Below are 25,383 nucleotides of genomic sequence, written 5' to 3'. Positions count from 1 at the left end.
GAAATTGAGTTGATTCCTTCCTTCCTTCCAGCTCTTCATTCCTTTGCCTTTCCTCCTCTATTTCTCATACTCTTCTCTTTTTGTTCTTCTTGACTTCTCTTCTTGTTTCCTTTCCTTCTTTTCCTTCACTTCTCTTCCCTGTTGCCCTTCCTTTCCCTTTCTCATCTTCCTCTCTTCCCTACCCTCCCTCCTTCCCTTCCTTTCTACTATTCTAAATTTCTTACTTACAGGATGAAAGCCACATGTTATTATATGTACTTGGCTCTAAGCCTAAACACAATTTATTGATCTGCCCATTTGTTTGTCATTTTCATATTCTTTACAAACTCACAATTTTAAGTATGTACCAATGTTTTCCTTATCCTATTGCAAAACATCTAGATAGCATAGAAATGATAAAACGAATGAGGTCAGCATTATGTTTAATTCTTGAGCAGGCATATTGATTGATAAATAGCTTCTCTTTAAAGGTTGCACAGCAAGTTGTCTGATACTTGACATGCTTCAGTGAAATATGCTAAAATTATATCCATACACTGGTAATTTCCTATCCATCCTGCCAAAATTTTCTTTTCTTTCAAATCAGGCTTCTATATGCTTTAATTACAAAGGTCAGAAACAAGATTACCCTTGCTTTGTATAAATATCTCATTCTAAAACTCATTATACCAATATTTCCAAAACTGGATTTTCTCCACAGATTTCCTTTTTTGGTAAATGTGCATCTATGGTTCATTTTAAAAGGATTCCTTGGTCAGATATTTGAAGAATACTCCATCACAAATGCACTTCTCATAAATTCACATCATATGATAGCAAAATACGAGCTTCTATCTACCCATTAAAAAAAGGAAAAAGTTTTAAAAAAAATTGCTTAAATGATCAGATTAGGGCACATGGGTGGCTCAGTCTGTTGAGTGTCTGACTCTTGATTTCAGCTCAGGTTATGATCTCAGGGTTCCTGAGATCAAGCCCTGAATTGGGCTCTGCACTGACAGTGCTGAGCATGCTTGGGATTCTCTGTCACCCTCTCTCTCTTCCCCTCCCTTGTCCTCTTTCTCTAAATATAAATAACTTAATAAATAAATAAATAAATAAATAAATAAATACATTAATACATAAATAAATACATAAAATGTTTAAATTATTTTTAAGGAAATAATTTTTCCCTGTAGATCTATTAATGTCCCTTCAATTATTTTATTTTTATCTCAATTTGAAAAGTACTGCCTTAGATAACAATAATTGCTACTCTTTTTTTTTTTTAATGTTTATTTATTTTTGAGAGAGACAGAGACAGAGCATGAACGGGGAAGGGCAGAGAGAAAGAAGGAGACAGAAAATCCGAAGCAGGCTCCAGGTTCTGAGCTGTCAGCACAGAGCCCGAGGTGGGGCTTGAACTCATGAGCTGTGAGATTATGACCTGAGCTAAAGTCAGATGCTTTACCGACTGAGCCACCCCGGTGCCCCCAATAATTACTATTCTTATTACATCGGTACTCTCCATCAAAACTATGTTTCTTGTTAGATATTTCTGCTTGTCCCTGCTTAGATATCTTCCTCCCTGGCTTTGAATTTACACATCATTACACCATAGCTAATCAAGTTGCATTTTCTTTTTTTGTATGCTCTTTTTCATCTAATGATCTATATGCTTCATGAAGCATCAGCTCATAAAAATTCATATCACACTGCTCACCTTAAGACATGTCTCCACACCTGGCTTTTGAGTCCCCTTATTAGATACTTTTGAGGATCAAGAGTTGTAACAGTTATTTAAATATATTTGTATATTAAAATTGATGAAAAAAACAATTTGGGGTGGGGAGGGGGAAGTACACAGCCTTTGTTCTTCCTAACAGCATTAAAATCTTTTAAACATTTTGTTAAAATCTGGAGGGGCTGGCTGGCTAAGTGCTGTTTTTCATAATGACAAATCCTTTCCGTCAATGTCCTAGAGAACTTCAACTTCTTTTGTTTTATATTTTGTAGTTATCCAGATCATTATGATGATATTGTGTGCTGGGAATGGCACAGACTTAAGTAACATTCTGGTAGTTGCTCCCCTTGAGTCTGGGAAGATATTTCTCTGAAGTCTACTCATAATTTTAGATTTCTTCTAGCTGGTCATTACTCCAAGATATTGTGCACTTTATGAAATACAGTTATGTACATATCTTGTGGGTATGAGACTATACCATAATCACTAAGCATATGTTATTTCAAGGGCTTGACTCAAAGAACTTTAATAATTCCCTAATTATTCCTTTTATTTTGAAAGAATTTCATTTTCTTTTTTGTTGTTGTTTATTTTAAGAGAGAGAGAGAGCGGAGAAGGGGAAGAGAGAAAGGGAGAAAGAGAGAATCCCAAGCAGGTCCCTCACTGTCAGCGCAGAGCCCAATGCAGGGTTCCAATTGGCGAAACACAAGATCATGACCTGAGCCAAAATCAAAAGTCGTAAGTCTAACTGACTAAGCCACCCAGGCGCCCCTGAAAGAGTTTCATCTGATAAATGTTTCTGAAACATATACCCAAGAACTTGAAGCCCTTTAAGTGTGGGCTTAAGACAAGGCTACTTGTCAGTTATTGGTAATCAAGCATTCATTGTTCACCTTATTTCACCCATCATCTAGCACAGTGCCTATCACACAGCAAGCATTCAACAAATTCTTTTTGAATGAATATTCAATCAATTATAATATATAGAGTATGATATAGCCAAAATAAGTCAGGGTAGAGCTTCTGATATAGGACATCTTCTAAGGCTCTTGTTAAAATCAGTAGAATAAGTAGAGTCCATAAACAGCCTTATTTCACACTTCTAATATTGACCTTATGGAATAAGTTTGGGCAACAAGTCACTTTATAAATTCTTATGCATTCCTTGCATTTAATCAACAGCCAGCAGTTTTCCTTGGTCAGTGCTTTAATAAGTAAAAGAGCAGCTAGCCCAGAAGATCTGAGGGTGTCTGCTGGAATTTCAACTTCCATTCTTAAATTACAGTGCTGTTGGCAATGTGAAATTTTATGAAATGGCTCCCTGCTCCCTATCCTGAGATGAGTGCTAAGTGCCATAAATGCACAACAAATTTTGAGTGCTTTTAGAGCTGTATCTATTTTTTACCATTCTTTCCATCAAATCTTCCAATAAAGATAGAACCAGAGCACATTCTCTTAGAGCCTTTGCCTCAGCAGAAGATGGGTTTTATTATCTCAAAGGACATTTTCCTTCCCATATTTGTTTTTAAGAAGTGCTAAGACAAATTTTACATTTACATTCCAGATTTAATTTTATATTTCCATATTTCCAGATTTATTCAGTGTTTCTATTTACTTATTTTATTCATTTCCCATTTTATTCGGTCAATAATATTGTTATACAGTACCATAGCATCATTGTTCATTTTCTCTTAGAACTTGCCTCAGTTTGTAACTAAAAATTAATTTCTGTGATTATTTAATGCTCATTTACCCTAATAAGTTATAAATTCCACAAGGGCAGGGGTTTTATTTGCTTTGTCAACACACAATAAGGACACAATATTTGTTGGGTGAACACATGCATAAATAAAATAATATATTAATTACTAAATAATTGGTCATGCATGCTTGCAATGTTATCTTTAGTCATTTCATATGAACCCAAACTATACCTAGATCTTTAATCTATATATAATAATTATAATATATTTATTTCAAATGAAGCCTTTAATATATATAGCAACTAAATACTTTCATGGGGCCCATTTCACACTTCCTGTAAGATAACAGCTAAATTGGTATGAAGTTCTATCTCCCTCTTTACATTTTCTTTTCTAGGCATCCAACCAAAACCCTTCGATTTGATAGGAGTATAAGGAGTCCATTAATTAGAATCATAGAAATAGAAGAGTAATCTGATCTTGAAATCAAATTATCAACATTATAATCACAGAATGGTAAACAACAGATAAAAGTGATCCATTCTCCATGATACCTTGTAATCTTTCTGCATTGGATATCTAGGACCATCATTTCCTTGTTTAAAATTTTCCGGTGGTGCTCTACAGCTATAGAATAAAATCTCCATTCCTAAATGTGTTACACAATCCTTTCTTCAATCTATCACAGGCTTCTTCTCTTATTTTATCCACTTCTCCTTACATCTAACCTGCTAGCAATACACATTAAATGTACTTCCCATTGCCTGGGGAGCCACATTTCTACACTTCCTCCAATTTTCTGGTTGAACTTCTTCTCATTCAGATAAATTTCTGTTCATCCTTCACTATACTTGCACACTTTTTCTTGACTGCCACAGAGATATACAGGATCCCTCTTTTTTGGTGCAATGGCATTACAGATACTCTAGGACAGCATTTGGTATATCATATTCTAATGTTTTTCCATGTCTCTTTCCCTACTAAGTGATAATATGAATGCCCTGGGTGGGGGGGACCATGTCTGAGTCATGGTTTGGTTGTTTTGTTTTGTTTTGTTTTGTTTTGTTTTACTATATTACACACACAGGTGTGTATAGTACTTATCACAGGTGTTAGATTCCAGGCATATAGTGATGAATAATGTCACATGAGCACTACCTTTCTAGAGTTTTCACTGCAACAAAAAATACATACATTGGATAACATTTTATAAATATGAGGATCATTATAATGAAGAACACAATATTATATAGTCTTGTAACAGATGAAACTATCTTAGTCTGCTGAATAGGTACAAAAAAAGGTTGCATTGCTTTGAAAATAAGGGTCGGGAAAATAACTCTCTTTTGCTGCTTTTTGCCTACATTTCTTCTATTTCCTTTCTATCACATTTCTGTTTTAGGAAGGTATATATGGGAAGGAAAAATGATAGTGAAAGCATCCCAAACCCACTTAGTTAATTTCTTCTAGATACAGAAGATAGAATTAGGTATAAGATATCAGGGTCATGATGGAATGGAGCCAAAAATAAATGCATTGTTAAAGTAGAAATGAGAGAGGAAAAGTAAAAAACCATAAGGCAGAGACTACATGCATTTAGGGAGCAAATGTGTATATAAATATCAAGTGGATGTACCACCAAGGACATCATAGATATAACAAATTTTAAAGTATGTATATTCAAAATCAATAACTGGCTTAAATTTGATAGAGATTGTGGTTTTTTTTTCCCTTTGCAGTAGACCTCAAAATGCAATGTCTTTATGACTTCTATAGAAAAGCAATGTAAATGTATTCTATTTGAAAGACTATTTGCAGAATCCTCAGGAGAACATTCAAGTATCTAAAATAACAAAAGGAGATGCTTATATGAAGCACAAAAAAGTCTATTAATAAAAAATTCAAGTTATACAGTATGAGTTTTAGCCAGTTGCCCTTTATTCATATTCTGAATAGTCTCTAACTTATGTGAAAAGAATAAGAAGGGCAAATATTATCAGCATATTATGAAAAAGTAAACTATTTTCACTGGTTCTGACATCTTTCATATATATTATTTAAAAAGTAGCTGGTGAAGTAGATTTGTGGTCACATTTCTTCTCTGGGTATTAAATCATGAAACTCTGACACTAAGTATGAAAATAGAAATAGTTTTATACTGGAATCCTGCCTTCCTTACAATTTTTCATCTGCATAGTAATCATTTGAATAGTGATAAGAATGGAAATGTCAGCAATACTTTCCTAAGTATGATGTTTTCATTCCAAATCTAATATCAAACTATAATGAACAAATTACAAAAGTTGGACCATTTTAAATAAAGTCATCATTGTAGTTAATCATCAAGTACCCCAAAATTGGGAGAGAGGATGTATTTTTGAAAAGAGTAAGTATCTATCCTCTAAGGTAGAGCTCAAGTCTGATTGCAATTTGATCTGACTGCTTTCTCCTCACTGAAATCTACCACTGAGTCCCTGTATTATATAACAGACCACCTTTCCAGGTTGTATTCTCCATAATTTGTGTTCAATTTATTTTTTCACAAATGTCTCCTTAAGAAAGGGGATGTTGTATATCTATATTTTGTATTCATTATTTTACAGAGCGAAGCAGGTTGTACAGTGATAAAATTTCTTATAGATAAACCAAATACAAAGGAAGAATACATGTCTTTAGAGATACTGTTCTCTGAATACATCTTGGGACTCTGTTCACTAAACATTCAAGAAATGCTTGGAAGGAAAAACTTTATTTTATTTATTTATATAATGGTCTACAATAGGAATTATCTCATCTTTATAGAGTAGATATCAATCACCTTCTTCCCCCCAAATGATGGTTAGCTAACTACAGTATACTGATTACGTGATGGCAAAACCCTAGTTAAGTTCCATAGGAAAACATTTCCATGTGGTTAGGAATGGGTTATATTAACAATCTGCCTTATCTACAATATATTTGAGATGTCTGATTACTTAAAGAATAGACAGCAAAAACCTAAGATACAAATAACTTAAAAACCACAATACATCCTTTCAATAATGATAAAACATTTAAGACATTCCTTTGTAATTCTTTGTGGTGCATGTGTCCTGATCCAAATACTACAAATATAATATGTTCAATCTTTTTTTATTTAAAAACATTTTTTTTAATGTTTATGTATTTTTGAGAGAGAGACAGAGAGAGACAGAGCGTAAGAGGTGGAGGGGCAGAGAGAAGGAATCACAGAATCCGAAGCAGTCTCCAGGCTCTGAGCTGTCAGCACCAAGCCCAATGCAGGGCTCAAACTCACGGACTGTGAGATCATGACCTGAGCTGAAGTTGGACACTTGACAGACTGAGCCACCCAGGCGCCCCAATCTTTATTACAACCCAATTACGTAGACATGTTTGCCCTCACTTACAGATGAGGATGCTGAGTCTCAGACAGGCTCAGTGACATCAACTAAGACACCTATGACATTCCAATGGGTTTGAACATAAGTCACCTGACTACAATGGCCCCACATTCTATACAGCATGCTAAGAAAATGCCCTTCACATGAGGACCATCAAATGCAAGACAGCCATATTTGGAATCTAGTATTTCCACATTTTACCTCTGTGCTTTGACTCTTTTCCCCTGTAAGAATGATTGATCTTACTTAGTCCTACAAACCAAAGGGTAACAATCTGGCATAGTCAATCTGGCTAACTAATCTATAATAGAGTTTGAACCCATGGCCTTGGACAAATCTGCACAAGACGCTAATTAAATGAATGAAATGATCCAATGTTTGCATATAAAATCTATCAGAACTAGCTCTGTTTTCATGAAAATTATCCATTTATGCATTGTTTGGGCACCATTTGGTCAGCATTTACACTATTAATGAAAACTGCTCACACTGGTGCTTACAATTCATCAAATTCCCTCTGGAAGCTTCCTAGATTCTAGCACGCAGAGTTTGTTGATGATCTGTGGAGCAGGCATAGTTTACTGAGACTCTCATCTGTTTTCAGTGACAGGAAATCTAGACTTTAACAGTATGCCAGAAATATACAGCTTCTACAAGTGTAATTTGACTTTTTTTTGTTTAATTCAGGCCCTGAAAATTATTAGATCTTGATTTAGCCTTGCAAAATCGCTTCACCAACATTAAAATTATGCTGCTTAGGCAATGAAAAGATAGAATGCATTTTAATGGAAGGTTTGACCTGCAGAAAGATGAATAATTTGCATCAATTTTTGTGCATTATGTTCAACTAATGAAGACAAATGTATTCATTCACTTCAGTAAAGCTGAAGAACTGAAGGCCAGCGATTTTATGCATCTATAATGATGAATATTATAGTACTTATTATATGATGGATTGAGAATTTTAGAAATGGATGGTGAGCAAAACAGAGAAAAAAACATGCTTCTAATACTGATTTCTATTTTTATAAACACTGGCATCTGCCTTAAACAAACAACATGCCTCTCCTAACAAAATCTATATCTCCCACTTCATCAAAGAACAAGAAAGAAAGAAAGAAAGAAAGAAAGAAAGAAAGAAAGAAAGAAAGAAAGAAAGAAAGAAAGAAAGAAAGAAAGCAGCGAGATCTCACGCATTTAACATTAGAAAATAGAAGTGAAGAAAGAAATTTTACATTGTTCATATGTTAAAGTTGTATACTTCTACCATAAAGGTGGCTCAGTCGGTTACGCGTCTGACTTGGGCTCAGGTCATGATCTCACAGTTTGTGTTTTGAGCCCTGCATCAGGCTCTGTACAGACAACTCAGAGCCTCGAGCCTACTTCGGATTCTGTGCCTCCCTCTCTCTCTCTGCCCCTTCTCTGCTTGTTCTCTCTCTCTCCCTGTCTCTCAAAAAATGAATAAATGTTAATTTTTCTTTTAAAAAGAGTCAATGATACAACCTCTTGCAACATTTTTTACTTTAGGCTGATTATGGGTAAGAGCATTGTAATGAGATAAAAGTTACCTGAGAATCATTAATAGGATTACTACTATTTCATATTCATTAACATAAAACTTGTTATAAAACAGTTTACAAAGGTAAAATTAAAACCCTATTATCAAATAGGAATATATCCTAGCATTTATAATTAAATAATATAACAGAAATAAAATGTATATAACAATTTTGTGTGTGATAAAATGATCTTTAAATCTAACCTTAGTGTTCAAAAGCATTATAAAAATATCTACTTTACGTTAATCTTTTCTTCATTTTTATATTTCCACTTTACATCTTCATGTATTACACTTATTTCAGTAGTTGTATGACTATGATATGACTGAGTTAATTTGGATTTTGTTCACAGAAATAGTTATTCACTGACTGCTTAAAACTTACTAATGAGTTAAGCCCACAAGTAAAATGGGAACAAATTATATTATAGAAAACTTTTGCATCAACAATATGCACAGACATGAACACAATCCCTCCATCCCCTTCTCAGCTGACACATATTTTATATATGTGATTAAAGTCATGAGGAAGTAAATGAAGCATTCTACTAACTCCTTGTTAAAAATAGAAATAGTTTTAATGAGACCGTTCAGTCACTTTATAATATTTCTACCAAATTGAACACAGCAAACCAAAATAACACCAACTGGCTCTAATGGATTTTTTGAGACTGCTGCTTTCCTACCAGCGCATGGACTGCTGAGTCTGCCTAGTCTTCAAAGTACAATGTGCATTCAATATTCGAAAGAGAGAAACCAAGAAGGCTTTTAGTCTGGGCAGTAAGAAGGGAGGCAATGCAGTAGAAAATGCCATTAAGTAGAAATGTTCCCTGTTCAGATAAATAGATTATCACCTATGGTGAATTAAAAGTCAAGATTGCAACTGCTCACACATTTTAAATATTCCTTAATGAAAACTGCTGCGATTTGCTTTTTTGCTTTACCCCATCTAGAGTTGTTATGTGTGTGTGTGTGTGTGTGTGTGTGTGTGTGTGTGTGTGTTTCTTAATTTAATTCTTTTGAATGGCATAGGAAGTTCGGTTAACTTAAGAGTAAGAACACCTACAACTTCAAAAACCTACCATACAGTAAATATTACGTTGAAATAACAGTGCTGCCGTCAGGAAAACTGTGAAAGGGATGTGATGTCACCCCAAGCTTAATTAAACCAGCATCTGCTTATTGAGCATTTGCCTTCACATCATTGTTGATTGCTCCACTAAGGTATTTTTGCGTAAACAGAGCTTCCCTAATTAAATAGCTTATACTGGAGTCATTCAGCGATTTCACAGCACACTTTGGGCAGTTATCATCATACTCAGAATGATGAATGGTGAGGGTTGCCCCTGGATGAGTCACACCAGAGGAGGCCTACCTTGCAGGCTAACAAGAAGTTGCATGGGCTATTGGGGGACAAAGGAAAATATATATAATTTTTGAAACATTTCTGATTTCTCACTCCAAAAGAGACAAAGTCTTTTTCTGTTTTAATCTCCTGCACGTAATCACATGTGCCTCTTTGACAATGTCTGACCATCTGAACAACACTAAAAGCAAAGAGAGTTCCTCTCTCTTTGATCACATTTATGGTATTTGTAAAGATGAAATTTTCCCTATGAATCATGGCTCCTGCAGAATATGCACTCAAAATCCTGAGGTATTTCTGGTACTGATCTAAATTTTCAGAACCTGAGCCCACATGTCTCTGCTTTGAATATACTGACCTCATTAACTTTTGCTGTGAAAAGAACAAGAGCTTCAATTAACGTTTTCATACAAGAATGATTTTTTTTTTATTTATGCTTAAACAAAATTTTCAAAGTAAATATATTATCAATAATCTTTAATATACTTGAACAATGATGATACAATAGGCAAATGCTAGTTAACTAGTTGAAAATGCAGATTATGATATTGGCTGAAAGTTTATGGGAAGTCAGAAATCTCATTCAAGTGCTAGAGTTGCATGTCCTTGTGTTTATTAATGACTAAATAAATATAAATAATTCATGAAGCCATATTTCTAGTAGAAGTATGGCAGAGCAAATCATAAATTACTCCCTGGAATCTTTTTCTCAGAAGTCAAGTATTTAAGGGAGTGAAGTACGAAATGCCTCTTTCTAGATTGTACTTCTCTGATGAAATGATATGAGAGTTAAGACTCATAATGTATGGAGTCTCAAAATTTATTTTACACTGTTATGAATGAATAAAATTCAATTCACTAAAGAAGTTAACATCCGGTCAAACAGAAGAAAACAAGTTATCTAAATAAGAGAAACAAAAAATATATTGCAATACATGCAGGTGAATAATTTGAATATTTTTCTTTTAAATTATTGTTTTCAACTTTATCTCATTCAGAATTAGACTAAAAATAAAATATAGGCTACATGCATTAAATAACTTTTAGTGATATGAGAGTTTAGTAAATTAAAGTTAATATTTGGCTTTGACTATAAAGAAGAATGTGCTAAAATATTCTTCTTTGTCTATTATTTTACTGTATCATAGTATTTTTCAGATTTTGAATTTTTATTCCCATGTATTGATAATTTTACATTAACATTCCAAGAATGTCCTATAAAAGTTAGAAATTTATCATGTGTTATTGCCTAATTAAAAAATTACTTTAATGAAAACACTAACATACTATTATTTCCCCATTTATCTACACACTACAAAGAAATGAATCCATTTAGATACAACTTGATATCTATAAGTTTCTCAAGCAAGTGCCCTTGCCAAAATCAATGAATATTTTCCACAATAACTCAGCTTTCTTCAGAAGGGCAAAAGTTGATCTGATCAGCTGAGTTGAACAGATAAAAGAAAAAAACTACATCCTAAGGCTTATAGTTTAATTTGTTTTGTTCTTTCATCTTATCTAAAAGATAAGCTTTAAATTAGAGGAAATAGAAATTCTAAGTGCTGTGCCCAGTATATTTTCCTCAATTCAAGAAGTTATATTAAAATATAGCTTGTATTATATCTATTAATATTTTGAATTGTTTTATATTTTCCTTAGTAAGTCTCTACCTTTTAATAAAAGGTTTCAGGGGTTAACAGTGTCAGGGGTAAAGAGGGATTGAAAATTTCCTTTTGTATGCTTCAATAAATTATAACAGAGAACTCCTTAGAACTGATTCAAGTATTGGGGCACCTGGGTGGCTGAGTCGGTTAAGTGTTCGACTTTGGCTCAGGTCATGATGTCACAGCTCATGGGTTCAAGCCCTACATCAGGCTCTGTGCTGACAGCTCAGAGCCTGGAGCTTGCTTAGGATTCCGTGTCTCTGTCTCTGTCTGCCCCTTGCCTGCTCATGCTCTGTCTTTCTCTCTCTCAAAAATAAATAAATAAATAAATAAATAAACAAACAAACAAACAAACAAACATTTTTTTAAAAAATTAAAAAAGAGAACTAGTTCAACTATTATCTTTCTTTTTAAAATAGTTTTCACATCTGAAATAACCCAGTGGGTTTTTGAGATTTGTATAATACACTATTTTGATTTACTTTTAGTAAGCATTTCCTCAAAGTGAGATAGCATGATAGAGACATTCCTGGTACACTGGTACATTGTATTTACAACAACAAACAACCAAGGAAACAAAAATATTTCAAGTTCAAGATTTTATATTAAGTAGAAGTCAAAATTATTTTGGAAATTTTAAAATTATAAGTGCTATTATGTAACTATCACTAACTAAAATACCTGTGCTAGTCTGCAAAGTTCTCACACCACTTCCTCAAATCTTACTTCCCATTACCCTGGATTTCTCAAGTTAGTTTACTGAGGTCATCACATTTAATAATGTAAAATGCCACATTTATTATTAGCTATAAAAAGTACTTGTTTTCTCTGCTTATAAATCTTGCTGCACGATCATATTTTCAGATGTAGAATTTATGTGCTCAACAAATGATAGCGGGTCCACAGAATGCAGGTGCAGTTGCGTAGGCTTACGACAACAAAGAAACAAAAATCTCTGCCTTCATCCAGATAATATAAAGCAGCAGAAGATGGTGAAGACATATGAGAATTTCACTTCTTTCAGAAACAACACTGAAAAATACATTTATTTGCTCTAGCTCTTTCCAAATGAAACTGCAAGCCAATGAGAGCCTAACAAATTACTGCTCACAGCTCTCATAAGTGTTTACAACTGTGCTTAAGTTTTAAAATTTATTCTAAGACATCAGTGAACCATATTTCTCCATGTAGTTTCTAGCCCAATTTAGAACAAACTCTCTGAATTTGTCAAGCATACTATCAGAAAAATTGTTGTAAGTTTAAATTAAATAGACCTTAAGTTTTCTTAGTATAACCTAATTTTACCAATTTTAAAAAAAATCTAGAAGTCATAACTCAAGTGACTTGCCCAAGATTAAAAGACAAGGCTAAATTAGAATATCATTGGGGGAAAAAAAGAGTATCATTGGGCATAATACTATATGATGACATTTTTTAATTGAAGTATAATTGACATAAATCTTATTAGCTTTAGTTGTACATCATAGCGATTCAGTATTTTTATACATTACAAAATGATTTCCATGTTAAGTCTAGTTATCATCTGACACCATACACAACTATTACAATTATTGACTCGATTCCCTATGCTGGACATTGCATCTTAATGATATTTATTTTATTACTAGAAGTTACTATTTCTTAATCCCCTTCACCTATTCCACCTGCCTTTCTACCCCTCCCTCCTCTGGTAAGCAACAGTTTGTTTCCTGTATTTATGAGTCTGTTTCTGTTTTTATTTCTTTGTTCATTTTGTTATTTAGATTCCAGATATAAGGGAAATCACACAGTATTTGTCTTTCTCTGGCTTACTTCACTTAGCATAATACCCCTCTCACGTATTGCAAGGTTGTTGCAAATGACGATACTTTCTAATAGCACATTATTGGTCTATTGCCGAAAATATAAATTTGCTTATACACCTTTTCATAAATGAATGAAAGTATACTTGAAAAGTTAGCAAAGAAATCACTCATTAAAAATTCCAGATAAATGGTACACGAACTCATGAAGTTGGTGAGTTCATTATATAATTCTTACCAAGGGAAAGAATCATACCAGATCTAACTATGGTGAATGCCACAGTTTGAGGACTCCATCAACACAAAAACTTTGCTCCTCAAGCAGGAATTATGAAAATTCAATCATTAATAAACATTTATCATATATTAGAGTTAAGTATAAAACTTTGTAATTAATACATACATTGGCATAACAACAGCAAGGCTTTGGGAGGTTTTTTTTTTCTGTTTCAGGCAAAAAAGTGGCTAGTTCTATGTGCAGAATTTATAAACAACAATAATATCAACTATCACCGCACACTAGGTAGTCAAAACACATTAAAAATAAAATATTCCACCTCAAAAATATTTTCTGTGCATCTAAGTTCTAAACAATTACTGTTGAGTTTTAATAGCCCAACTTCTATTAAGGTTTGAATTAACATACATTTAATTTTTTATTCTTTAATAACATTCTACTTAATTTGGAGAATTCCCAGTATACAATTTACTTCCAACACATCTGATTTCAGCTACGTTTGCATACTTTGGGAATAAGAATCCAAGATTTTGAGGGTTTTTTTGTTTTCTTGTTTTCATTTCTACAGTTACTATGGAAGCATTATTTGGGGTCTACTATATTAATATAGCAATTTGTAGTATTACAGGAGATAGTATCTCAAAATTCTCTCAAAGCTAGTTCAAACTATTTTGAATTACATAACAAATTAGAGAAAACTTCATCTAATATGATAGAATTTAGTGTAGAATTTTTTTGTGTGTGAAGTCATTATATAAGGTGGAAAGGTTTTGGATTTACCAGACATTTGAAAGCTGCTAGAAATGATCTCAAAGAAGCAAAGACTCTTTATAGTATTGTAATTTCTGGAATTTATTTTGAAATTGGATTTTATAAATCTATGCCCCACTTTGTAACTATTGTATACATGTTAGTTCATTTCAAAGAAAATTTTCAAAATTAACTTAAATTTATGAGTGAAGATAAATTGACAAATGTGACTATGCTATTTATTAAACATGAATACATGAAGATCAGTTTTGGCCTGGTCATTGACAAATTTGCAGAAGTTAAGGCTAAGGAAAAATTTAAAGTTATCATTTGCTATTGTGATGGGCCAGTGAATAGCTGTTTTCCCCTTTATTTCAAAAATTACACTGTTGCTAATTAAAACATGTTAACCTGTTATTTTTTCCCTTTTATATAATATTAGTTTTCTGTTTCTGCTGTAACAAATTACCATAAATTTATTGGCTTAAAACAACACCAATGTATTGCCTAATATTTCGAAGGTCACAAGTTAAAAGTGATGTGTCTGCAGGACTGCATTCCTTCTTCAACCTCTAAGAAAGTATGTTTTCTTGCATTCTAAACTAATTCTTACAGGTCCTTTACTCCATATTTAGTTCAGCAGGTAGCATTCTCAAATTTCTCTCCGTCTCTTTTCCCCCTCAACTTCCCAACACCATGGTCTGAAGGTTTGTGACCACCCAAATTCTTATGTTGAAACCAATCTTCAATAGGATGGCATTTGGAGGTGGGGTTCTTGGGAGGAAATTCATTATTAGATGTGGCTGTCATGAATGAGCTTATAAAAGGGACTCCAGAGAAATCCCTGACTATTCTGTCATGTGATACCCATCTATTACACAGAAAGCAGGTCTCACCAGACAAGGAGTCAGCTGGCACCTAGATCTTGGACTTCCAGTTTATAGAACTGTGAAAAATAAAGTTCTACTCTTTAATCAATCTCTGGTATTTTGTCACATGTGCTGGAATGGACTAAGACATTCTTCCTTTCCCTTCTTCTATTGTCATGTCTCCTTAACTGTGACTCTGACCCTTGCTACTTTTTTATAGGGATCCACCTAGTTAATCCAAAATAATCTCCCTATCTCAATATCCTTAACTAATCACATCTGTAAGATCTCCTTTGTCATATAAGGTCACATGTTCACATATTTTGTGGATTAGACTGTGGATATTTTGGGAGATCCATTATTAAGCCCACCACATATACACATGTACTGTAATATTGCATGTTAATACACTTATTTATCAGATGAATATACATATTCATATATATTATACACATACATGAAGTCCAATAAATCAAAATGTCCATTGTTTGCCTTTTCTGGCAATTATTATCCTTTATTTCATTTCATGACTATGATAGAGAATAATTTTGTCATATGAAAGCAAAAGGATGTCATAAATAATTAAACCAGATGTCAAATGATCTAGATATGTTACTGGAAAACAGTCTGCTATTTCTCTTAAAACAAATATCTTCTCTGTGGTTTATATACACAATGGAATACTACTTGGCAATGAGAAAGAATGAAATCTGGCCATTTGCAGCAATGTGGATGGAACTGGAAGGTATTATGTTAAGTGAAATCAGCCAGGCAGAGAAAGACAGATACCGTATGTTTTCACTCATGTGTGGATCTTGAGAAACTTAACTGAAGACCATGGGGGAGGAGATGGGGAGAAAAAAAAAGTTACAGAGAGGGAGGGAGGCAAACCATAATAGACTTTTAAGGACTGAGAACAAACTAAGGGTAGATGGGGGTTAGGGGAGAATGCAAAGTAGGTGATGGGCAGGGAGGAGAGCACATGGGATGAGCACTGGGTGTTGTATGGAAACCAATTTGACAATAAATTATATTTAAAAAAATAAATTAAAAAAATATTTTCTCTAAAATTAAACAATAAAGCGAATATCCACAGGAAAAAATGAACTATTTGTGGCTCATTCGTTTAACTAACTTTCTAACTCAAATACTACTCAAATACTATACTCATTAAGCCAAAAATCTGAAAAAAATAAAATGCAAAAACTATTTGATTCATAAAACATTTATAATGTAGAATTGAGAAGGTCTTTTACATTGACGTTGCGGGTTTTTTCAACACCGATTCAGTAAAAATGTCTACCAACCATTTTGGTGGAAATCAGTTTTTCTTTTGTTACTTACCTATTTAGAAGCGGATGTCCAAATTGCTTCCTGATTTTATACAGTAAGCGAACATAGCAAGATAGATTTATTAAAAAGAAAATTCCCAAAGGCATATGGAGGCTTTGTTTTTCCTCCTCCTCACAGCAACTAAGACTCAAGAACAAAGAAAAGTGACTGACATAAAACCTACCCATGGGGGTGCCAACGCCATAACCTTTGGAGTCTATAAGGCCGCCAATCTGTGTCAGGTTACAATTCCGCTGGGTAACAAACTCAATGGTCGTTGACTCCATTAGGAAAGCATAATCAGAGGTGAGGACTCTCTGGATTCCTTCTTCATTACTTTTGACGAGTACTGACTGCCTCCTGCTACTCATAAAGGCCCACATTTTGTCATATGTAGATATTTTTGATTTCTAGGGAGAAATGAAACAGGTAAGAATATATATTCCTTAGTTTCCATGTGATCCTACAATATTTAGATGGAACTTACTATTTTTCATTTAAATTTATTTAACAAACATATCAAAAATCATGTTAAAAAATGTACAGCTAGTAAATCATAGAAGCCAATAAAAAAAGAGAAAATAATATTAATAAGGAGGAACTTTTGTGCTTGTATCTCATATGAGTATCTCATGTGTATAATTTTATCTTTCAACATTACTATAACATCAAATTTGGAAGAGACAGACACTGGACACCAACTGACACTGTAACAACCTTGAGGTTTTTCTTTTTCCTCGTTTGGTTGACTGTGACACCCAACGTCACATCATCCTCCAAGAATACACAAGGATATATATAGATAGGTTGAACAAATATAAGGAGTTTGTTACAAGTAAAATTCTCCACTGAAACGCAATCCAGACGCCACAGAACCTCTGGTAGCCTGCTTCAGGAAAGCTGTGATTAAGATCTACAAACTAACTAAAGTTTCCTGGACCAATAAAATTGAATAGTTTTTATATCCAAATGAAAATTCTCAGTAAGGCTTTACTAGGGTTTTATTAGTAAAGGAATGAAATGGGTTTTGTTCAGAGGGCACTGGTAAAAACATAAACATGAAAAGGTTAGCATCTGCTTATGGAAAGCTCAGCTGTAAGCCCTTATGTCACTTAAACTCTTACACAAACACAAAAAATAATGCTGAAGCTATAAACACAAGGAGGATATTCACTATATTGGTAGCACTGTCATAAAATTTGAAACTATTTTCAAGTGCATAAATATGCAATCTTTTTACAGCTTAAGCATGTATTTAGTCCTACATATGCCAGATCATAAATGAGATATTACTACTTCTTCCACTAAAAGCAGGTGCACAATAATATTTAGAAAACTTATGGCATTATTTCAATGATGAAATAGGAAGAAAACCCTTAAATTTGCTGGGGGAACAAAATAATGAGTGTTTTCTAAAAACAAGTATAGCATTAGGGCTAAGAGAGGGTAAAAATTCAAACCTTTGCTCTTCAATGAAACACTAAGGCATGCCAAAAGGCCAGTGGCTCAAAGTTTGAAAGACTGCAGCTAAAAAGTCTAGAATAAGATTGATAGGATTACAAATTTGAGCAGCTTTGGTGGCATGTCAATTATTTTAAAAGAACATGATCATATGTTGGAAGTAGAAAAGAAAAATGAAAGGAATATTTAAGGTTATGATGAAATCCTTATTGGAATAGTTAAGACCAATAGTGATATTTTTTTTTCTTTTGAGAGAGACGGAGGGAGGGATTGCACACATGCATGCAGGGGAGGGGCAGAGAGTAAGGGAGAGAGAGAATCCCAAGTAGGCCCTGCTTTGTCAGTGCAGAGCCCAACTCGGGGCTCAGACCAACAAACCATGAGATCATATCCTGAGCTGAAACCAAGAGTCAGATGCTTAACCAACTGAGCCACCCAGGCACCCCACCAATAGTGAGATTTTGCATAGATTCATCTGGCTTCCCAAATGTTACTACATAATGACAATAGCCAGAACAAACTCACTTCCTTTCAAAGATAAAAAGTTTTTCTCCTAATGTTTTGCATCAAACGAGACCTAAAGACAAAATAAAATCAAAATTAAAGCTCACCTGCAGATTAAGGAGATTTTTAATAAAAAATTAAGTTGGACATATTTTTTGATTTAGTAAATCTGTGGCTGATAACAAATAGATATAAAATCCCATAAATGATAATTCTAAAATGTAGGTCATCAACTGCACTCTCATGACTTGATAATTTAAAAAGTAACTCTTTATCAAGGAGTGATAATGAAATATCATGGTAATATGATATTACCGTGTAGTATCATAACATGGGCATACTCTCTGAGGCCTAAACCAAGCAGAGATAAGAAAGTATACAAAAAGTTATTTTTACCTAATGTGGTCATAAATTGCCTAAATTCTCTCCTTTGTTTCAGTTATAAGAACGTTAACAATTAATGTTTTATTGCTTTAGTTACATGATTTCCAATTAGTGATAACACATTCCATCCATTGACACAAGTTAATTTAAAAAGAACTTGAAAAGTAGTATTTTTGTCCCAAATAGAGGAGGACTCAGATTGTTTATAATAGCAATAATCATTTAAATATGTCTATATATTTATAAAATCATACATCATTATATCTTCCACTTTTTATAGTATTATATATGTTATAATATGCAATATAAATTTTAAAATATTAATAGTACTTTCAAATTTAAAAATTATACAACACAAACAACTTAAAAAAGAGAAATTCTTTTTTAACAGTATAATAAATAACAGTATAAAATTCTATTTTAACAGTTAATATGTTGCTGTGTAAACAGATCAAACTTTTTTTAACAACTGAAAACCAAGAAACTAAAGACTATTTCTAATCTATCCTTTATGGATATATATAGTTTAATTTTAAATTAATGTGAATGTAGTATTATTTTACATTTGAAATATCTAATCTATAAAATGAAACTTTAATTGACCAAGTATGAATTTTACAAAATGTATTTTCATGTAAAATTCTTTGAATGTTTTCCTGCACTTATATTTTATTCTTATGAGCACTTCTTAGAAATTACTATTGATAATCATTTTGAAACTAATCATTTCCAATCTTCCATTGCTATATAAGATCTCTCATTGATTTACTTCTGATTTCCAGAAATCTATTGTCTATAATTTTTGTATAGCTTTACTCATTTTTCCTGTCGGCAGAAGATATAAGTATTTCTTTTATTCTTAGAATTGTAGAATAGGTTTAGATACAGAAGTCACCCAAACTTTTTTTGTTTCTCTTAATAAAAATAAAAACCCAAAGAAGAGATATTTCAGTTTAGAAATATACATTCTATATGGCTTGTTTGCTTGATTTGTTGTCATTCTTTGATCACAATTTCTAATTTAGCACAGTCACTTCTTTGCACCTCCCATTGACGGCTGTAAAACACAACTGTAAAACCCAAAGTGTGATTAAAAATCATCACTGCGCCTGCAGACTCTGTGTGTGTGTGTGTGTGTGTGTGGTAGGGGTGGAGATGCCTTTCAATTCTCACCTATTTCTACAGCAAGTTGAAAAGGCAGACTAACCTTTAGCATCTCCCGGCAATTTTATTACTTCTATTATATTGAGTAGCAAAGAGGATCCAGTGCATCACTGGTTTAAAAACAAAAGGACTCCACAACATGAATTTTACTGAAACCTTCAAATTTAAAACAGCTAAGACAGCTTACAACGCATTTGAACAAAGTATCTGAACAAATTCATAAGCTGAATAGGAAGCTTAGCATGCTTTTTTCCCTACAGACCTAACCACTCGGAAATAATTGGTTACCTATACTTAAGTAACATGTAGATTCTGAATATACTCAGACTGAGACAGGAGTAATGATCACTAGCTGTATGTCTCTTATTAATGGAATCTATGTTCTTATACAAGCTATTTAATCTCTTTGAATTTCAATGTGCATAATAGTCAAATATCTCTGCCAACTTTGCAGTGTTCTTGCTAGGCTCAAATAAGACACTACATGTGAGCACACTGTGCAATAGTATGATATTTTTATAATTCTGATTATTTTTCCAAAAGAGAGCATACTACCACCAAATGCTTATATGTTAATTTTCCTAAAAAATGCCAAAAGTATGGCAAAGATGGCAGGTTGACTATCGCCTTTGAGTACATGTTCTCTCCTATGGCATGAATCCATAAGGCACAAAACAATAGAAGAATGTACAACAGAAATTAATTTTTGGAAGCTGGAAAGCAGAAAGGTGAATTGTAACTCAGTTAAGTAACTTTTATAATGCTATTTCTCCCACAGAAGTCTCAGAGATTGGAATTTCTTTTTTTTTCCTTTTCTAATTTTTTATTTATATTTATATTTTTTATTTAGTTTTTGTGAACATTTTATTTTTTAATATAGTTTATTGTCAAATTGGTTTCCATACAACACCCAGTGCTCATCCCAATAAGTGCCCTCCTCCATGCCCATCACCCACTTCCCCCTCTCCCTCACCCCCATCAACCCTCAAATTGGAATTTCTATATGCTTCTCAAAGCCAGATGACCAAAGTTCTAAAAAAAGTAAAATTTATTGAAAGAATGTCTTTAAAAATGTTAGATCCTTGATCCTTGATCCATTCCTCCCCCTTCCCTTTCTCTGAGCATCATGGTGACTGCTCCATCTCACCCAAGCAGCAGACTAGAGGTTTTATTCTCTGGAGAGGAAACAAGAACACACTGGACACAGGTGATCCAGGGAGGACATATTGAAACCAGAAGAAATTTAAGTTGGAGTCTACAACCAATGTCAGGTCTTTTTCTGTCCTGGTTCTTAGAATTCTTCCAGAAGAGACCACAGAAGATTTTTTCAAGCAAAACTGACTGCACCAGAAATATAATAATGATGATGATGATCATCATCATCATAATATCAGTTAACTCAGATAAAGTTCAGCATGTGTGATGTATTATTCTAAATTATCTATAAATATTAAATAATTCAAATTTTACAAGATTTTGATTAGGTGATAAGTATCTTTTCTGTCATCTTACAAATGAGAAAACTGAAACATGGATAGGTTAATAATTTGCCCAAATTCATGTGGCTACTTTGTGCCAAAGCCAGGAGTCAAACATTGGCATATTAGTTACTGAGTTTATGTTCTTAATCATTGCACTACATCAATTCTATCTAGGGTACATATCATGGATTTCCAACAAAATGATCTACCACATCACCCTCTAGCAAGGCTCACAGTTTTTCAGTTTTGAGCAATCATCCAGAGTTTCCAGTGAGCTTTGTAGAGTCTGTTATATATCATCAAACAACCAAGGATAACCAGATAGTTGAAGGGAGCCTCTAACATGAAATATAAAGAATAAAACAAGCAATATAGCATAAGTGTTCTCAGAGAGTTAAATATAAACAAAAAAAAAATTGAATGGACTCTGTTGAAAGAAAATTACCAATTTTCTGATATCAAAGGGTGCTTGGGTAGTTCAGTTGGTTGAGCATTGGACTTCGGCTCAGGCTGTGATCTCACAGTTCATGAGTTTGAGCCCCATGTCAGGATCTCTGCTGTCAGCACAGAGCCTGCTTCAGATTCTCTGTCTCCCTCTCTCTCTCTGCTCCTCCCCCAACTTGTGTGCATACTCTCTCTCTCTCTCAAAAATAAAATAAACATTTTAAAAATTAAAAAAATAGAAATCTGATATCAAAAATGAAAACCTCAAGGAAAATTTTAGAAAATAAAGTTTAAAGAAATCTCCAGAAAAGTAGTAAAAAAAAAAAAAAAGTTAAAAAGACAGAAAGAAGGAAAGAAGTGATACCTGAAGGCTGAGTCCATGTCAACTACATAATGAGAGGTGAACTTTCTAGACAGGGGAAAATCAGTTAAGAGATGCTATCTTGGACATGAATTTGATGGGTTGACATAATTGAAGGAAGTACACTTTGGCTGTGGCACACAGAGTCAAGGAACATGGTACTAGAAGAGGCTAGCGATGATAGAGAAAAAGATAAGGGATCCCTCAGCTTTCTCAACTTTAGACGACTTTCTTTCTGTATACAGTCCACTGACCTCACTTTTATCCTGGCCTTTCCAGAATTCAGATGGACTAACCACTGAAGTCCCTTCACTCTTCTTTCTTAGATTATTCACTTCAGAAAGTTATGTCATTGTAAATTCTTATTTTGAATCTTTGACATGCAAATCTTTTTAAAAGCCTCTCATCAGTTTTATAGTCCAGGGCTATCTTTCTCAAGGACCCAGAAGCCATCCTTGAAATATAATCATTAAAGAAGATAAGCACCTCTACCATCCAGTCTCTCTGGGAAGCAAAGATCTTAATTTATGTGGGCACTTTAAGTTATAAAACTACCTCCTGTCATGAAGACACTAAAAGTTTATATTTCCTTTGGGTAAGGCCAATTAACCAACACAGACAGCTATGATGCCAATACCACAACTCTTAGGAGCATACAGCAGAAGTCTATGTAACAGTACTTGCACTGGGGAAGTACTGTTGGAGATAGAAAAACCAAGACTGCAAGGTGTGTGTGTGTGTGTGTGTGTGTGTGTGTGTGTGTGTTACAAATAATGTTTGGTCATTATTGGACTAGGAAATAAGATGATGTTTAGGTTGAATGAATCATTGGTCTCTGGCTTAAACTAGAGAGGCACCGAGAAAGAAAAACAAACAAAAACATCAAAAGAAGGCTGACAGAAAGGATTATACCTAGTAGGTTGGTTGGAGGTACCTAAGAAACATCTAAATAAATTGGTCATGTGAAGTTGGAGTACAGGAAAAGGTCAAGCTAAAGATAAAGATTTTGGAGTCTTCTTGGATACAGAAGACCAAGTAGTGGATAGATGAGAAAAAAAAATTATAGAATACCAAGATCAAACTTAGTGAAAATTTGAATTTCAGAGGCTGGCAGAGATGAGTGAGCCTGAAAATGAGACGCAAAAAGAAAAAAAAAGTGAACAAAGATTAAGAAAGAAAATCTGGAAACTGTGGTGCTGCAGAAATGAAGGCAAGAGGATACTTAGTGAGGGAATGCTTACCTGTAGTGATTTGCCAAAAAAAGAAAAAAATGCATACAATGAGAATGAAATAATTTCCTTTGGATTTGGCAAGAAAGACTTCCTTAGTTATTTTAGCAAGAGCTAATATAGTGAAGTATTTAGAAAACACATAGAAGCGGATTAAGGAAGGATTTGGAGGAAGTAAAGTAGAGCCAGAAAGTGCCAAAAAAGAAAACTAAAAGTATATCAGTAACTAGGCCTCTAAAGAACAGGAGATCCATGGCAGTAGATAGAAGAATATTTTGGTTTAGGTAAGATTTTCAAAGATTAAAGAGATTGAAGCATGTTTAAATGCCAATAAGGAGGTTTCAGGAGAAAAGAGAGGTTTAAAAAGCCAGAAAAAGAAAGACAATTAATAATGCCTAGTTTTAGTATGGTGAATCTCTAGTAGAATAAAAGAGGATTTAAAACACTGCAATTGGCTTGACCTGTGATTTCAAAATATTTGTGTTAAACATATGTGGAATTATACTGACACTCTTAAGACGTATTATGTAACGAGGAAATAAGAAGCCTCAGTCAGATTTATTTATAGTAAGATAGAAAAGTGTTGAACATTTTAAAAGTAAAATATACTATGGAAACTTTAAGGTCAAAATCAATAGATAGACGCTGTACAAATTAAACATTAGGAATAAAAATAGATTGGGGCGCCTGGGTGTGACTTGATTTTGTCTCAGGTTATGATCTTACAGTTTGTGAGTTTGACCCCCTCACCAGGTTCAGTGCTGACAGTGTGGAGCCTGCTTCGGATTCTCTCTCTCTCTCTCTCTCTCTCTCTCTCTCTCTCTCTCTTTCTCTCTCTCTCTCTCTCTCTCTCTCTGCCCCTCCCATGATCTCTTTCTCTAAATAAATAATTAAAAATTAAATTAACAATCAATAAAATATTGTACACTGAGTGTGAAAGTTGTATGTAAACTCAGAAGAAAGGACATATCAAGTTGCACATAAGACTGTAGGTGAAAGATGGGACACATTGAAAGAACCAAGTATACTATGTTTTGTTTAATCTACTATGATTAAGATTGGTTTCTTTCAATGAAGTCATTACCAACTATTGTCAAGGGACAGGATAAAATCACGGATAGGAACGAAGAAAATGTACAGTCTCTGCAGGTTTCCTAGCTTTGGTGTTACAGAGAGGAAAGGATCAATGTAGGACACCAGGAATGATTCAGGAATTGAGACATAGCTTGGCCCTGTGCATTACTGCTGCTAACTGATTAGGAAAGACTTTCAAGAAGAATGTATTATTTAAAGCAATATGAAAAATGAAAGTCAGGTAATAAGCTAAGCATGAAATAATGTAATTCTCTTTAAGGAAAGCATTGAGATAATGACAAATTGAGCATAAGAGAAAAGCTGTTCAGATAGAGTTTAGCCAAGTAAAAGAAATATTGAATTAGTGGGGGAAAAATCTTGTTTTACTCCTTTACTTAACACAGATGAGAGAACTAAGGCTAATTCATAAGAAAAAAAAACAATTACCAGTGAACATAGATTTGGAAAGAGAAAAGTGATGATAGGATTTATGACATCATAATTTTACAGAAGAATTTTAATTACATAACAAGGTAATTAATTCTTTGGCAAAAATGAGAAACATTGCTAAGTATTATCCTTATAGTTATGTTGTACATAATAATTTAGATAAAGTTAAGCAAATAAATTAAATCATGACTCAAAGAGATTTCTGGAAATGCATACGAAAGTCAAAGCACTACAGAGGAAAGCACATTTAAAATTTTCTTATTTTCTCAAGCAACTTACCTTGTGATTCCGAACAATGGAATCCATTTCTTTGTTGTTGTTTTTGTGCCCCACTTAAAGACACTTTTTCTTCTATGTTAAATCGGATGCATTTAGGATGTCAATGTTTAGCCGTGTTTGTTTTATCAAAATGCTGAGGTCTGTAA

The 25,383-nt window shown here is 33.5% G+C and overlaps 1 protein-coding gene across 4 annotated transcripts in view; it reads right to left on the bottom strand.

The window, feature by feature from the left end:
* The window catches only part of GRIK2 (glutamate ionotropic receptor kainate type subunit 2), a 648,000-nt gene that overhangs the window by 19,925 nt on the left and 602,692 nt on the right, over positions 1-25,383 (bottom strand). For all 4 annotated transcript variants that reach the window (XM_081795767.1, XM_081795769.1, XM_081795768.1 and 1 more), the window contains exon 14: positions 16,591-16,816. In XM_081795767.1, the coding sequence (XP_081651893.1) occupies positions 16,591-16,816 (226 nt within the window). The remainder of the gene's footprint in view (positions 1-16,590; positions 16,817-25,383) is intronic.

This window comes from Panthera onca, chromosome B2, assembly GCF_046562875.1.
Source record: "Panthera onca isolate mPanOnc1 chromosome B2, mPanOnc1 haplotype 2, whole genome shotgun sequence".
Taxonomy (NCBI): Eukaryota; Metazoa; Chordata; class Mammalia; order Carnivora; family Felidae; genus Panthera; species Panthera onca.
This window is presented reverse-complemented; position numbering and strand designations above follow the sequence as displayed.